Genomic DNA, 17713 nt, shown 5'->3' with positions numbered 1-17713 from the left:
TCTCGAACATGATGAGAGTGATAACAGTGAGCCAAAGCAAAGGGGTCCCGGGGTCAAAGTGTAAATTGGTGATTAGTCTCTGTTGTTTCATCCCTGAGAGTAACACCTCTCATGTAGTCGTTTGAGCCATTTCATCTCGTAAAATGATGTGGCACATTATTTCCTAATGTGAAACAAAACAGCTTGACTGCCAGATGAGATAGTTAACTTATCAGAATTTCCTGGAAAAAATCTGGTGTTTACATGATAGTTGCCAAAAGACCAACAAAGAGACTACATGCAAGGTCAGGGAACACTGAGCGTCCTAAAGATTAACAAACAGCCTGCCTTTGACAGGATCCAGTAATGTGTGCTGTAAGAAGGACTGCAAAGTTGGGGTTACGAGGGGAGAGTTTAAATTGGTACATTGTCCTCAGACTAAAGGATCTAATTCAGAAGAAGAAGGTGTTCTTGTAGTACTACTGTTAAGGAGAATACTTTGATTTTGTTTCCAAGTATGTTGGTATCGATTTGATAGGTTGGAGAAGGATCAACTTGAATTCTCTCATGCAGCACAATGCATATAACAAATATTGTGTTCAGTTTTCCCTGAATTTTACTGAAGTGGCCATATAAATTGTGCAAGCAGCTTGCAAAGTAGTTTAGCTTCATTCATTTATCGTATTTCTGGATGCAAATATTTGTTGAAGTCGGACAGGACATTTACTCTGGGCAAATGTGTATATAAATATACCAGGGGTGAGCTGAGCTGAGAGCATCACAGATTTAACAAGGTTTCAATTCAGTTCAAGATCAGGCCACATCTTTTCCAAGCCACTTTGACAACTGTGGGAGGATGTTTTAAGTACATAAGGTGTGAGAAGAGGACATTGTGCTGAACAATGAGTAGCGGTAAAAGACTTGAAAACGAGTGAGATTACGTTAACCACAGGGACATTGTATTCTGTAGTCCTTTGCAAAGTGTTAAATTGGCAGCTATGGGTCAATCAGGATAAATTAGTTTAAAACAAGAATCAGGATGTTTGAGTAAACACAGAAAACAGAAATGTTCAGAAAGACATTGAAGGTATATTGTTGTCTATTTGCATTTGGATAGTGACAACACCAGTGCTGGCAGACTGTGACCTGAAGTGATGGGCAAGTTACTGAAAATGAGTTACTAGTTACAGTTACTAGTTACTACTATCAAAAAGTAACAGTTTTTTGCATTGAAAAATAACGAGCTACTTGGGAAAGTAACTTTATAGTCAATTTTGTTTTACTTCCACACTCACATTAATGTACACATTGTTTAGTGTTTGCTGTGGCAACGTGGGAGGAAACAACCCACAAATTTCCAATCGGAGCCATTTTCAACATGCAAGTGTTTTGCTAATTGGTTCTCTGAAGGTGACAGATTTTAACAGTTTATAAAGGAAACATGTCTTCAACAATATAACCTGCTTTCATTCTGTTTAGTCCCAGTTTAGAGATCTCAGAGCTGGCTGTGATTTAAAACCAAGCCTTGTTTGTTTGGATTGACTGTCTCCTCCCTGCTCATGAGCTGCACTTGAGTCTCCGGTGTCTGCAGCACAGGTCTCTCCGACAATTTGTTTATTAGAAGCATATTTTTTTTTGTTTTTTTTTTGTTGCCACTTCGTGAGAATAGAATTACTATTCTTGGCGGTGGACACAGTTTTCCTTCCTGCACATAGACAACAACCCACTGCTATATACTTCGCTATATACGTCATTTAACTAGAGCAAGGAAAAATAATATTGGTATTTCATAGCCAGAAAGCTCACGCCTGAATGATCATCAGCCTGTGTGTATACTGCAAGACGTTATATTCCGTCTCCATGGATGCTAGTGTGCTAACATATTTGTTATTGCGACAGTGTTGAAAAGTCTGAAAAGTAACAAGATACACTACTAGTTAACAATAGTAGTGGCATTACAGTAACGCTGAACTCCCAACACTGGTGTCTTATGACACATGTTTTAAACCATTAAAAGACCCTTAAATGGTGTTCCATTACATGATCTCATACAGAATAACATTCATACCCTGCCATTATAACAACGCTGACTGAAGCAGCTTTTGTTTAGATAATGAAGTTCTCTTGACCCTCCCTTTGTCTGCAATAGGGGTTAAAATGGCACCGAGTACAGCCTAAATGGCTAAAACACTTGGAATCATGGACTCTAGGAACCAGTACCTGTCCATATTTCTTTCACTTAGGTTTAACATACAGAAAGTGTGACAATGTTGAAGTTTATGAGGTTCACCAAAGGAGTGAGAATCTCTCCTTCAAAATTCTGCTGCTTAAACAGCATTCAACTCCCATACGAGTACAAGGGAGTTAGCATACAGTGATATTGATGTTGTGAAAAAAAAGTACAACCCTGAACTTACCAGAACCAAGTTAGCTCCAAGTGTGGTCGCCGCCTCAGGAAACATCTTCTGTCGACTGTAAAGACATTTCTGCCCACCCATCCATGACAGTTCCATTGAATGTTAATGAGGCCTAAACTTAGACATGCTGTACAAGGCTTAAGGCTGTCAGCATGCTCTTTAATCACACTCTGCCACACACATACAAAGCTTTACGACAGAAACTTGCTATACATCAACCTTCAAACAATTTTTGATGCCATGTTTCACACTCAGGTGAAGCATCTTTTGAAAATGATCAGGTTTCTTGTACTTTTTGGTCTCTTATTAAAAGACAGTTTTCTTTACAACCAAGAATTATGGATTTTTAGAGGCAGCTGTGCAGAGTTTTCATGTCAGAGAGACATAGAGCCATTGTACTGTACATTACATACTTCTCTATAATTGCTAATGTTGTAACCGGTACCTGGAAGAAAAAGTTTTGGAAGATGGTTTCTATATTTAAAATGGCAAAGTTCTATAATGTGGTATGGGGAAATCCAAAATAACATAAGAAGAAGTCGAAGGCTATAAATTATGTTAGTTAAATACATAAACATATGACAATAGTGTGATCTTTAAAATCAGAAGGAAGCCATTTTTTCTTTAGCGGGGCGTATTTTTAACCGCTGATGTTTGTAATTTAGCAGTCATTTCAGAGAGATTCTAATTATGTCTGTAAGTAAGAGTGTCTCCATCCTGAAGGCTGCTAGACCTCAGAATCATCAGTTGTTCCCCACAAGTTAAGATGTAAGAATCTAAGCTTTTATCCACAAAACAAATAAGAAAATAGGGTGTACAATTGAACTCAATTAAATTTAAAGAACTTAATTTATCTGTTAGGAAATTAGTTTGTATGAAAGCATCAGTGCAAAGACAACACAAAGCTAGGCAGACTACTAAAAAAGGAAGTCAACTAGGGACACGAGTTGGAAATTAGTAATAGCCATATATATATATATATATATATATATATATATACTCTTTAAGCAGCACATCAGTTACATGCTTTGTACTGAAACTATGTTAAATTACATTGTTCCTATTAAATAACTACATTCAATTCAACAACATACATGTGAAATGGTTGAAGCAGTTATAGATATCAAGGGTAAGAATAAGTAAGACTAAAGCTTTCCAAAGATGAATAATAATAGTATTGGTGGTCGGTCAAGCACCCAGACTAGCTTAGGTGTAATTCAGTCTAATGGAAGTGGTCACAAACCTATAGAAATGGCACAGCTTTGTCGTGACAGTCAGAGATCTTTTCCTGTGACCTGAAGGTAACTGTCTGTATTGTTATGGACTGTGTGTCTGAGGCTATTTGTAGTCCTTATTTTTGTCATCCGGCTGTCAATGCTGTTTTTAGGATTTCCAAACCCACTCCAATGATTTGACTGCTTTTTCTTATGATCTTTTTGAGTGTGAAGAAGTATGTTGCTCATACAGCACTATAGGGATGGTGAACTGAAGCATTAAAGTCCAGGCAATTCCTCCAGGACGTTCAGTAGTGAGCAATAGATTTCTCCTTACAGACCAAGCAGCCACCTCCGGTGTTGAAAAATGAAGCCACTGCAGATGGGCAAAGAAAGCTGCAGTTCCTAAAGTCTCATACACACCCAATATAAAAATGTCTGGCCTGGTCAAAAAAAACCAACATTTTTGGTGTGACTACTTAATGTCTTTATCGGCTCATACTGTAACAGTGATTTAAAAAAAAAATGGCTCACCAGTTTTGAATTATGAAGGATTCAAGTTATGCATAATTAGGGACGTGAATGACTCGACTGCAAGCAACCGTGGTGTAGCAGTTTGCCAATAGGCTTAAGGCCTACCTCAGCTCCAGCTCTTGGTGTTTTGTTAGGTTGACCAAACTTTTCATAGTCAGCATTTATAATATGGCTCCCAAAACAGCCCTTCAGAAACCAATGGGTGATGACATTCAAGCTTCATCCATTAATATTTACAGTCTATGGTACAGACACATGACTCTGACCCTGATCAGTCACATTACCTACAACATGGTGCATTGCCAATTTTACGATAGGCTCCTTTTTATGCGAGCAAACCAGGTGTCAATACTTAGTACCCTTACCACTATTCGCCTGCACAACCCAACCATGTACAGTAGATGGATTGGCAGCAGCTTCTGGTAGCTCAACATTACTGACCTGCGATCGTCTGCAACATAAACCCCAGGTGAGAAAGGTTTGCTCTTCTCCCTCCAGCACTGAGCATTGACACTGACATTGTCAATGGAATGCAATGTGTAAGTTGGTTGACAAGCACAACAAACGCACAATAGGCTCCCTCAGTGCTCTGCATGAAGTTATGATATGTCTCCTTATTTTTTCATGATTGTTTTTTTTTTTTTAACTTTCTAAATACAGACATTAGCTGCGACACATTATCTAAATCACTTTTAAGACATGACAGCTTAAAGAGTCAGTTCACCAAAATTACACACAACAAACAAACACACCCACAAAACCACATTTTCTCACTTACCTTTCATGACATCTATCCAAGCAGATAGTTGTGGTTTTTTTTGTTTGTTTTACTTGGCGCCACCTGTTAAAGTAATAATGAATGGAATTTAGTCTGTGGCACTTTAAATGATGACATTTCAGATTTGAAATGACAGCATCTCCCTCCCTGTTTCTCCAGAGATTGTACGGGACAGGCGTCCAGCAGTTTTGATAAGGGCTGCCGCGTAGGTACAAAGTAGTAATTTAACGCTCTTGGGCCAACCGATCCTTAAATCTTCAAGGACGGGTTGACAATTTTGTGTGAATTTGCTTGTCAGAAACAGTATATCTTTGCCAATATTAAAAGTTCAAGACTTATGAGTTCATGACCTTTCTGATCCCTGACAGATGTTTTTCAATGTGTGTCTTGACATGTTATCGATATCTCATTGTTAAATACCTTGATTGACAACTCCAAACCTTTACGATAAATGTTTTTATGTATTTGATAAAGCATTAAAGACTTTGAAGTATCTGGCATGCTATATACTCCCACTCCTCCTGTGATATCCCAAGGCATTACAATTCAGATTGGATTGGCAATCCCTCCATGAAATTGTTGATCAGCACCAGTTAGAGGGTCTGCTACCAGTTGGATGTACCATCATAGCCTGGAGGTGTCCAATAGGAACAGTTATCTGAGCAAAACCACCTGGCATTGGAAATGGACAGGTCTAAGAGCTCCTCTTTTATGTGCTGCGGAATATGCGTCAGGCCAAACCAAACCAAACATTTGTCTAGTATTGGGTTTCTTCATTATGATGACTGTAAAGAGGAGTGCTTTTCAGGCAATTGTTAGTCACTGCTAATTTACACGTTTCTGAAGTCTTTGAAGTTTTTTAAACAAGTTGGATGATAGTTCATGTCGTAAGTGTAGCCTACCAATGATGCAACACTTCTGTCTGAAGTTGAACTTAAGTGTATGTGACTGTTGTTTTCTCTGGTTCCCTGACGATTCAGACAAATAATGAGATGACCATTTCAACATTCAACTGGTGGCTGTCCTGGTGGTGTCCAGCAAACAATGTGGGCTTCGTTGCTAATTGGAGGACATTATGGGGAAAGCTTGGCGTGACGGCATTTATCACACTTTGAGCTCCTTTATCTAGACATATGGCTGAGTTTACTCGTCCCAAATCATAACGATAGTGAGACCAGGAGTCAGAGCTGCAGTCTAACATGCTCCTCTGCACTCCCTTTAGAGCAGTGTTCCAGCCATTGATATCAGGTGTTCATTAAAAAAAGGGGACAGCACATTAATGAACAGAAATATGTAAATATGACAGATTATAGCCACCGGCTAATTTCCATCTGTAGGTTGATGGTGCACACGTACACAAATGTACACAGAACCTGACAAAACACAGGTAGCACAACAACAAGCAGAAACCAAACAACATCATAAACTGTACATTGGTTAAAAACTAAACGCTTATGACAAAACAAAGGGTGGCTGTGTGATTTTGTTATAAAGTTGGTCCTAGAATAATTCACATTTGGGATTGGTCTTTTGTAAATCTGTCTTTTGCGAATTGGTGTTGGGATTTGAGGCTGCAGATCTACTTACTTCTGGACATCAGAGATCCTTATGTTTCTGGTCTCTAAACGGCTAGAGCCCAGCCAGTGAACTGCATGGCGTTAACTCCCTTCTCTGTAGCTGTAGAAGCAGTACAATGTTTATTTTGATCCTCTGTTTCAAAAGGTCTGCTCTGAGATAGACTCGTTTTGTTCGAGTATTGTTCTACTAGCTGTCTTTATCTTTTGTTGATGTTTCTTTTAGATCCCCCTCAAGGATTCATTCAAGTGTTGTTCGACTTAGACACATCAAACAGTTGCACTTTCTTTGGTCTGAAGTAGCAGATTAGTCTTCTCACAGGCCTGTGTTGGCCTGCTATGGTTCACTTGTCTATTTTCTCTTGTTGTAGACATCCAGATTTATGTCATCTTGTCATTTATTGGTCCGTGGCGGGCGTCTTGGCTGTGTAATTATGAGGTCTGCTGCTCTTACTGGTTTATGTGCGTTGTGCGGCAAGACACTTCAAAAGAAAACAGACGCAGTGGGAGCTAATTCAGTTGTTTCCTCATTGCCACCATGCAGACCTCTGCTCTCAAAATATATGATGGTGAGACTGGGTAACCTCTGTGTCAGCAGATAGCTCCAACAGAAGGAGAAGGCGTCAAACCTGATGGTGTCATACGTAAAGCCCTGCAGAGCATTTAACCAGGAGTATTTTTAGACCAACGTTTAATCCAGGTTTAGAGGAAGACCAGATTCAAGTCAAAAGTGGGTTCAAAGGGTTGAGCACTGAGCCAAAAGTGAGCCAACTTAAATGATGTCACAAGATCTTGTTTCAAACAAGCCAGTTGCCCAACATTTTATGACCCAACATGCAGGAACAGACTTGATTCATGACTCATGATTTCATCCACATTCAGAATTCCTAGATTGTCTTCAATGTGTTTTTTTAAAGTTATTTAAAATATGTTTTTTTTGCACAAGCCGCACTTATGACGATAAATTCAGAGCACTTTACACCTATGCTAACTGTTGCTAGTAGGGATGCCAATTTCAGTATTTTTTCTTAACCGATAGTTGAACACCTTAACAATCAATTAATCGATTAATAATTAATGAGCAACATGCACGTCTTTTTTTAGTTTACGTTTTATTGAAACCATTATAGCAGCACAGTACTTGAAACATTAATTCATTAAATACAATCAGTTTGAACTAATAAAACAACAAGGCTCTCTCTCTTTTAAATGTATGACTGTTCTTAATTAACGGCGCTGCTAACAAAACAATACCATCTGGCGCTACTGTCGTTTCTAACAAGGCTGATTGAAACTCCTTTTTAAAATCAACATAAAGTTCTGTATAAAGGTGAAATAAAACCATTTGACCCTCTTCACAATACACTTAATTCTTCTGTTTTGTAGTCAAATCAACATTTCTACACGTTCAGAAGGGAGTTGTGAGTGCATAAAATACTGTACTCACTGATTCCTGGAAATTGCACCCTCGAAAAGATGAGTCGGATAAGTTTCTCCGCTATAAAAAGTTCATACCTTTCTTAATTTTATTTGGCCTGTGACATGGTTGGCATAGACAAGCGAGGTGGTGTTACCAAAATTAACTATTTTCAACTGAGCACTTTGCACAGCTGACGAAGAGGATGTTTTTGTGTTTAGGACGCTGAGCGCTGAAAACGCTGATCTGCATCGGGGTGTGTACAAAAAATGGACGCTGCCAGCACAAAATACAGCGTTAGTAGACACTGGCCCTTCCAGCTTCAAACACAAATGTCAAACGAAGCCGATCAAGGAATTCTGATAATGATCTTTGCTTATTTGTTCAATTAGAATTACAAAAATGTGTTTATAGTGCAAAAGTAGACTAAAGACACAAGAAGAAAGCAAATGGAGAAACAGAAGCTTGTTATATGGAGAGTGATGAACATATGCAACATAATCTGTAAATGTCTCCAACTTTCAAACTTCTCTACCAAAACTCCATAGTGCCCCTTTAAGGATGATCTCAACATGTTAAAAAAAAAAAGGCAGGATAAATGTAACATGACTGACACAGCAAAAAGTCAAACATAGGGTTTGATGAGTCAGCATTTCCTGCACAGATTTCAGTGCTGTGTGCAGAACAGATGTTAAATGTATGTATTTAGTGGAAAACAAATTCTTTTTGCAGACATTTGTATAATAAATAAATACGTACAAGCTCTGCGGGGAACATCATGAAAATGTACAATGACTAGCTTGCATCGCCACAATATGTTTTACAGCTTCTTTCACATGTTCATTACCAGTGTATTAAAGTGGGACATACTGGAACTTGTTCACACATCGCTTGCTTCCTACTGCATAAAAAAAAAACAGTATGGAGAGGTCTGAGGGAAAAACCGAGCAGTGTATATTTGTGTCTTGGATTAGTTAAAACCTAAGTTGCATGTTGTGTTGTGGCTTAAAATGTGCTTGTTTGTTGCTGTTCATTTTTCGTCTTTTAACAAGCTGCCGACTTACACTGTAAGAACTGACCACAGGACTCGCCACACAAGCTGGTTTTCATGCGTCACTGTTGCTACCAGAGATGAACTTACAACAGGCTAAATACAAATGGTTCTCTTAGATGCAAGTAAAGGTTTAGTATGTGATACAAAAACAAAATTACACTTGTTGAAGCCCTGTCTGTAATAGCAGTATGGACAAATATGATAGCAATATAATTTACAGTTTAAATCAAATCTGTGAAGCAATATCCAAAATTAATCCCAGGTTCAACAAGTCCAAATATATATTGTAAGTAGGGGCAAGTGTTTCACATATGAACTTTTTACATATTATCAGTTAGGTCCAGTCTTTGCAACACACTGACTTATTTGAAGCACAGCTGTACTTCAATTCCTAAGTTCATGTAGGTTCACCATAGTACATGTCTATTCTCTGGATTATATCCTGCTTGTTGTGTTATTTTCACTGAAATATATGTAGAGGTAATAAAAATAAATAGTGTCAAATCTTTAATTTGTATTTTATTTTATTCCCCTGCAACAAAAACAAACAAACATAATAGATCAATGGAAAAAACAGAAAGTACATAATGATTAGTTAATTAACAAAATATGCATTTTGAAAGAAATGTCCTGGAGGAGCCAAATAAACCCAAAGGGGCTTGTCGAGTGGCCCTCCTAAATTTATGCTTGCATGTGAAATATCAACACTTGAAGGTGAAAGACACTGACACGTCTGTTGTGTCCTCAGGGTGTGATTGGAGACCCTGGGCCTACTGGTGACGCTGGACCTCAAGGTGCCTCGGTGAGTTAATTCTAATTATTATATTCAACATATTTCAACTCTTAAAAGGGTTCCGCTATAAGACATTGAATCTTAAACACTACCCCAGAATTCATTTGCAGCGATAACAACAAGAATGCTGAGGTATAGTTGCCTCTGAATGCAAAGACTGGTTACAAAATAAGATTTCTGTTAACTCTGCATTCAGTGGAAGAAGGAGCTACTTTTTATAAGGTCCCTTAAAGGTTTAAAGGAAGGAGTCATCAGCACACAAACACGAGGGCTCGGATTCATTGTGGGTTTTATACACTGCGGTGTGCTAGTAAACTCACTGTTAACGGACACACTCATGCACACACGCACACACACACACACACACACACACACACACACACACACAGGGAAGGTGTCTTGCTGTGAGGTGGGCATGTAAAACAAGCAACTGAGAAGGATTTCAGGGACAGCCTGCCAGAAATACAGTGCACATGTGAAAACAGCTTATATGAAGTGGAATAGACTAAAATAAATAAAACAGGTTTATTCATATGGAAAGTCCCTATTTCAAGTAATTCTGCTTTAACGCTGCCCTTTGAAAAACCATAATTGTGGAATGTTATTCTATGTTTATGTACTCTTTATGTTCACACTCTTACATCCTGTGTCTGTAATTGTGAGGCTGGTAAAGTCACAAGTGTTACACCCCACAACCTCACAGTCACACTTTATAGGAGGCAGGCCTTTAAGGGGAGCACACATACAGAGAAATAAAAACACATGCATCATGTATGCATATACCTGTAGTACACACACACACACACACACACACACACACACACACACACACACACACACACACACACACACACACACACACACACACACACACACACACACACACACACACACACACACACACACACTGGGGAACTTGTTTGTCCCCTCCTCATTAATTACACAGCCTTCAGTACTGATATCCAGACACTCTGTAACCCCGAATTAACTCACAGAGGGAACCCATGTTAACATATGAACACACACAGACCACACAGTCCTCTGAAGCAGACAGGATTGCGTGCAGAGGAACCTCTCCCACTGCACCCAGAAACCAAACCCTTCTTAATCAAGCTGAAATTTACATGAAGTGCTGGGAAACGAGAACTGTGAATGCACGTCTTATTATCGTAAATAGTTTTACTATACACTATTACATTGTCCCAGTTGTAATTGCCCTGCAACAGAGGCTGCATAAAACTGTCTCCGCATTCATTTCAGGCTCTTTGGCTGTTACTCAAAGTCATCCACAAAGGGGCTTACATTTACAGAGGCTCAAATGCATCAATGAAAGTAGACGTAATATCTCTGCACACATTTCACAACATGAATGATATTGAGCTTTTTGTTACATCTACCTGCTGGGTTAAAGCTGATGTTATCAGAAAAAAGAAATCATGTTACACAAGGTTTTTATTTGTACAATTTGGACTGATAATTGTTAAAAAAAAGTGTTGCTATGATCCTGAATTTTCTGCCTATATGGCAAATGTATGGTCTTAAAATCTACACAGGTCAGACCTCTTAAATCAATAAGCAGCTTTTAAAGTAGATGTCCAGTAGATTAGTCTATAAAATCAAAACAAAGCTGTCCCTTCAGTACGACCTGAGACCGCGGGTATGCAATCTTCTTGCATGTAAACTTCATCATGACTGAAACTTCTGCATTATGTTTTATGTTCTCCATTATGTTCTTCTCCTCTCTTTTGTTCAGTCCAACACCACATAGCATTGATAAAATTCTCAAAATAGTGTTGTATAGTGGACTCGGCTGCTTCGTTCTTTTATGTCATGACTTGCCTCAGAGACCCCCCCCCACCCTGCTCCCACCCGACAGGAATAGTCTCCCACTAGAGACATTTCAGGAATGCACGAGTGAAAACAGCTGCAGACAGCTGTAGTCTCTCACAGGGTTGCACACTTAGAATTTCAAGCTTTTAAATTATTTTAGTGTATATATTTTATTGTTCTTATTGCTCTTTTATTGATTTTATTTTCTGTAGTAGCTTTATCCCATTTCTCGTTGTTTATCATTTATGTATGTTTTCTCAGCATCATTATAAATGAGGGTCACCCTCAATGATCTCTCCGAGAACCTAAATAAAGGTTGATGATGATGACACTTTTTAACACACACAAAAAGTTATAAACAATACAAAGAAACTACCTTTTTTTTTTCAATTTTGCAGGGGGGGGGGGGGGGGTTGTGGTGGGGGGTCATTATGTTAAATAATTCAGTCACCAGCAGAGTAGTTAAAGAGCAACACCAATGCAAGCACAAGAGAAAAATGTGATGCTTAATGCAAATTCAGCTAAGTCCTTAAGTAAGTATAAATCTCAACATGCTACATGCACAGTCTACAACATGGCAGCATTGTTTCCTCCTCTCACAATTGCATGAAAAACTGATTGCTATTCTAATCTGCAACTGAAGAAACTTGTAAGCTGCAAAGGATGATAGGCTTCTAAAGCACTCTTCTTTGTAATTCCTCTCCCTCCTCCCCTCCTTCGGCCCTCTCAGTTTGTCTGTCATCCCACCTTTCCTCTCTCTGCCCTCTGTTCACCTCAGGGTGAACGTATGATGGTGTTTCCATAACCACGATCTGCCAAAGACAGATAATGGATCCTGCTGCTGACAGATTGATGAGTCAGGTGAATGTTATGATGCAGGGCCCGCTACGCTTAATGCGTTTGTGGATTTTTTTCAGGTTTACATGTTAGTCATCAGTGCTTATGCCTTCATCTGAAACATGGAAGCATCTCATATTTTCAGGACAACATGGTGATTTTCTCCATGGTACCTGAAAAAGCCAGAGGTCTCAAATCAGGGTTAATAGTTCAGAGTTAATCTTACATTCACTTGACATCACCTTCCTCCACAGTCTGACATACTTGACATATTTGAATAAATTACCACTGCAGATAAATGGGACTCTCCTGACATCAGAATGTGACACTGAACAGCATTTTTTTCAGAAATGGATTCAGAGAGGAAGACAGAGAGTAAACAGGAAGTATTTTTAATGTTAGCAGAGCATAAGCCCCGATGTTGTTACTGAAGGAAAGCCACCGTGTCAGACACCTGCTGATATCCCGATCCATCAGACTTATTTCAACCCTGAGGATTACACTTCATTGACTTTATCACACATAGTCACACAGCAAACTTATCTGTAGCGCTATCATCAGTGCAGGTTCACATATTCTGAATCTAAAACACTCTGATCCTCCAGTATGATCCAGCGGTATTTGTACAAAAGGAAGGGAGTCTTTCAGAGTCCCATTTTCAAAGCCTTTAACTCTCCATAGATCACAGTCTACCATCTGACACATGATGCATGGCATGACAGGGCGTAGCACTATGCGTCCGTATCCATATTGACTTAATGCAGGGATATCATGACCATCTCCTTATTTGATGTGACAGTTCCTAAATTGTGGGACTGTATTATCCAAAAAACTAAGTAAGTAACAGGTGTAGGCTTTTCTATTGACTTTCCCATCAATCTGGTACAAAGTGGCTTCTGATTTCACAAGGAGGAACAGGAGAGACACTGTAGAATCAGAAAAGTCTAAAAGAAAAACATTAGAGTTGTAGCCAAGTTGTAGAAGTGTCATTTGCAGCAAAAAGTACAAAAATACCTTGCTATATATCCACTTAGGGTCAGCACACCCAACTCTAAAGTCAAAATTAAGCTTACTATTTGAACAGATCATCAGCCAAAGTGCAACAAAAGAATGTACTTGTAGTTGTGTTTGCGGCTACCTGCCCAATACTTTCACTAAGTTTTGGGGTTTTTTTATACTCTAAATGCTCAAGTATGTTCTCAAGCTAGACAATTACTCTGTGCAGGGAGCAAATAATGGATTTATCAGAGAACTTTCATTTGACTGCTACAATTGCAGAAAGACTGAAACAAGGACATCAAATTACCACAATAAAAAAACACAGCAATGAGCTGCTTTAAAGCTCCTCTGTGTTGATGCATGGCCATGAACTTCATTAGGCCTGTCCCCGATTCAGGATCTACGTAGTCAAGTCTGATTGGCCAAGTCCCAACGATTTAAATCCATTAAGAGATTAAGTCCAAACACATTACATCCATAACGATCAACGGGACTGTCAAAAAAACTCCGCTTCTCCGCTGACCTTTTGATGACACTTGATAGCAACCTATAACAGCCAACAAGAGCCTCTGTTGAAAGGAGGTTCCTCCCCCTGTTCTCCCCCAGCCAATTGCACGCAATTCTGCCGATTACTTACATGTCTTGTAGCCAATGAAATTCTCTAAACATATTGCACTCTCTTCTATCAATACTTCGGGTGATTTGTTAACGCGCACACTAAGGAGATTCCAGTAAAAGTTTTAATAAAGTCATATTCATACCAAGATAGGCTATGAGTCGAGAAATGATTGGAGAAAACAGGAAAATCTATGTAAAAATTAGACATTAAACATATAGCTCCACTATGAGACTGGCAGTTGACTGATGCTCTGACGAACTAATCGTCGAGAACTCGACTACATTTAAGAGGCGTTATTAAGCCTAATGATGGATGCTGCCGTATTGGAGGTGCTCAAGAAACAGGCAGAGAGGTGAGACTTAGGCCTTTAGCCTCATGGCAAACAGCTTCAAGCACCCACTTGACAGTCAAATCAGCCCTACCTCTCACGATGTCAAAATATACACACGTCTTTGCCTTAATTTTACCAAAATGGTTAAGTTATAAAAATGGGTTTTACCATTCACAAAATAAACTAAATACCATTTCTTAACTAGGCTGTACAGATGTTTATTTCTGCTATCAAATAGGCCTTTTAACATGGAACCTAAATGGGGATCTTTAGCCTCTGCAGCCGGCCTCAAGTGGACACTCGAGGAACTGCAGATTTTTTGCATCTTCACATTGGCTTCATTTTTCAACACAGAGGTTGCCACATGACATAAGTGGTTATGTGTGGGTTTGTCCATTTAAGAAATACATTTAGAAATTTGACCCAGTGTTTATATTATATACTTACAGTGAACCTTGATCTCAGATTGACTGATCAACCGCTGTATCCAAAGTAAAGAACCAGCTGTCAAGTTCAATTTATTGGCCGGTATTGATGGAAAGATCCAAAAATGGCTGTCAATAAGTTTGAGGTTGAAGGTCTACAGTACAGTTTTAACGCAACCGAGCAAGTGAGAAAGCTTTGGAACAAGTGTTACCATGTATATTCTGTTACATGTGCATCCTGCAGAGTTATAACAGTTATCCTTCATTGTGTTTTCTGCAGGGTGCTCGGGGACCTCCTGGAGAGGCGGGGCCAAAGGGACCTCAGGTAACAGTGACCCAAAACTAAACTTTTTGAAAGGTAGACTTCAATTCACCCTTATCAGTTGCTTACCTCCTGTTTTCTTGATTGTCTTTTCAGGGGGAGGCAGGATTGCCTGGGCCTGAAGGACCATCAGGAATAAACGGACCGGTGAGTAAACCATCCACGCTCCTTACAATATTCTTCAATATGCTGAAATCACATATTGACACCCATGACAATACCAAAGTACACGGGGAAGAGTTACGTTACATTTTGATTCCCAGCCATTATATGTAAGCTAATGGTTGTTCTTGTGCTCTTATGGTTGATTGATAACTCAGATAGCTAAGTTGTTGTCTCTAATGAATCCCTTTTCACCTGGGGCCTAATGAGCAGAGAACTTAATGGGGATAATATCACCATTAGAATCAGACACAGATGGAACATCATTTTCTTGGAGGATTCAGGAAACAGTCATACGTAGTTTGATCACTTTGACAGGTCTATGCTTCCCAACAGTGAAGCTTTCTGCAAGCTCATAAAAAAGAAGCTGGCAACATAGAAGTAGCACATGTCTCTGTTCACTCCCCCAGCCAGCAGTAGAGTTAGCAATGACAAACACAACAATACAGCCTCTAGGGAATCTGGCAGTCCAAATTAGGAGTAAACTGAACAAGAGCCCGCCCCCCTCAAAAGTCCTTATTAATTCAGGCTGTTGACTGTTGTCCCAGTTGGCAGTGGAAGTGGCATAAACTGTCCATACACAGACAGGGTGCACTTTTAATTGTAGAAAACACTCTGGCTGCAGGATATTTTTGTTTGCAAAATTCAGTTTAAATAAAACCTTTTGCAACTACTCATAGAAATATGACAGAGGATTAGGGCCACGTTAAAAAAATAAAATAAAATTGGACATTGGACAAAAATTGGACATTAAACGCTCTAGACCAGCCTGCGCGCAAATGACTCTTCGGAAAAGCCGCAGTTTCTTGCAGTATCTTTTCAGGGTCCTGATATTTTATGAAATGTGAAGATGATGAGTGGTGTAGTTTCAAATCTGCACAAGTAAAGCCCCAACACAACTACTTTTGTCAGTTATCTGCACTTGTCTGCCTTGTTCAGAGCCAGTTTGTGTCCTGTTCATACATCATTTTACAGATAAACAAGGTCTTGAACTAACTGTTTTTTACCGACTACACAAGGAAGTAGCCTATTTCCTTATTAGTGAAACCTTCACTAAAGTTTAACAAGATGCTCCACGTTTGTCATTTGAGAACAGGCTGCTGCTGCTCTTCTGATATACACTAAAATAACGACTTCATTCTTTTATTCTTTAAAGGCTTTAAGGGAAATTTTAGATTTTTTTTTTTTTTTAACAAGGCCCTAATCCTCCATCGTATAGAAACAATGACATCTGAATGAAAAACATAAAAAATACCAGGATAGAATCATTTTTTTCATCTCCTTTGTGTTTATCTAGCATGATTTGAAGAAAAAAAAGTCATGTTTTTTTGGTTTAGGACAATTTAGATAAATGTCCATTATTAAAGGAACCCAACATAACCTTTCCGCTTAGGTTGCAAAGATCCTAGAGATATGAGGCTTTTGAAAGGCCTCCAAAGAGTGACATCACAATAAGAACAAATACCAATAAAGGCTCAGACCTTTTTTTGACGGCAGACTTACAAGGGTTAAAGTATCAGCCTTTTGGCTAAGACCTCTCCATTGGTGTATCCTATTTGTTCATGTGTGTATTTCAACATGTGCAAACACAAACATAGGTTGAAATACACAAACATGTTCAACAACAGAGTGCAAAATTGAATTTCCCCCTCACAGGATTAATAAAGTATATCTTCTTTTATATTCCTAATTGTCACTCATGTAACAAGTAGGTACTAGAGTCCACCTGTTTTTGAATTTTGCCGATGATGAGTGCAGTCCTACTAAATTATATCTCTTCAACGAGAGGTCCAAACATATAGCCGCTCACATTAGAATCTCAGCAGTCAGCTCATAATGTGATCATTAATTTAGCCCAGGCGCCGTATGAGACCGTTTGGTTTATTTAGCAGTGTCCTTAAGATGCTGAGTGGTTGTTTAATTACCATCAAAGTGTGTGTGGGGTTATGTCTGTACACACTGAAAGGGCACCCCCCTCTGGTATACAAGATTACACACGACCAGATGCAATTAAAGTGGAGAATTGTGAATACACAGTGCTCCATGGTGATCAGCAGCTCCTGTTGTTTATAGCTCTGCTGCCCCCTTGTGGGGGAAAAGAGACAGTACAGATAGATATGACGAGAGGCGTATATTAAAAGCTGCATTGAGAGGCATTAAACACACGTTCAAGACAAAAAAAACATTTGCACTATGGAAACAAGTTTGGATGATCTTAACAGATGTGTAAAAAGAAATATAAGAGAAAAGTACTGACTTGAAACTTAAATTGGACATATATATATATATATATATATACACATATATAAAAGTGTTATTTGCCTCTGAATCATATCTCTCTACCTTGTGTAAAGCAGCTAAACTCAGGAGTAGCCAACTGCAGAGATCACCTTTCAGAGGTCACCTTTCTTAAACCACAAGCTCTTTC

At 39.0% G+C, this 17713-nt stretch overlaps 1 protein-coding gene across 1 annotated transcript in view; it reads left to right on the top strand.

Annotated features, from left to right (window-relative positions):
- si:dkey-225n22.4 (collagen alpha-1(XXI) chain) overlaps window positions 1-17713 on the top strand; it is a 60422-nt gene that overhangs the window by 12160 nt on the left and 30549 nt on the right. Inside the window, exons 15-17 of the mRNA XM_029277953.2 lie at window positions 9716-9769; window positions 15082-15126; window positions 15220-15270. Coding sequence (XP_029133786.2) covers window positions 9716-9769; window positions 15082-15126; window positions 15220-15270 — 150 coding nt within the window. The remainder of the gene's footprint in view (window positions 1-9715; window positions 9770-15081; window positions 15127-15219; window positions 15271-17713) is intronic.

Source organism: Labrus bergylta, chromosome 20, assembly GCF_963930695.1.
Source record: "Labrus bergylta chromosome 20, fLabBer1.1, whole genome shotgun sequence".
NCBI classification, from domain to species: Eukaryota; Metazoa; Chordata; class Actinopteri; order Labriformes; family Labridae; genus Labrus; species Labrus bergylta.
Note: the sequence above shows the minus strand (reverse complement) of the source record. Positions and strands in the feature narration are given on the sequence as shown.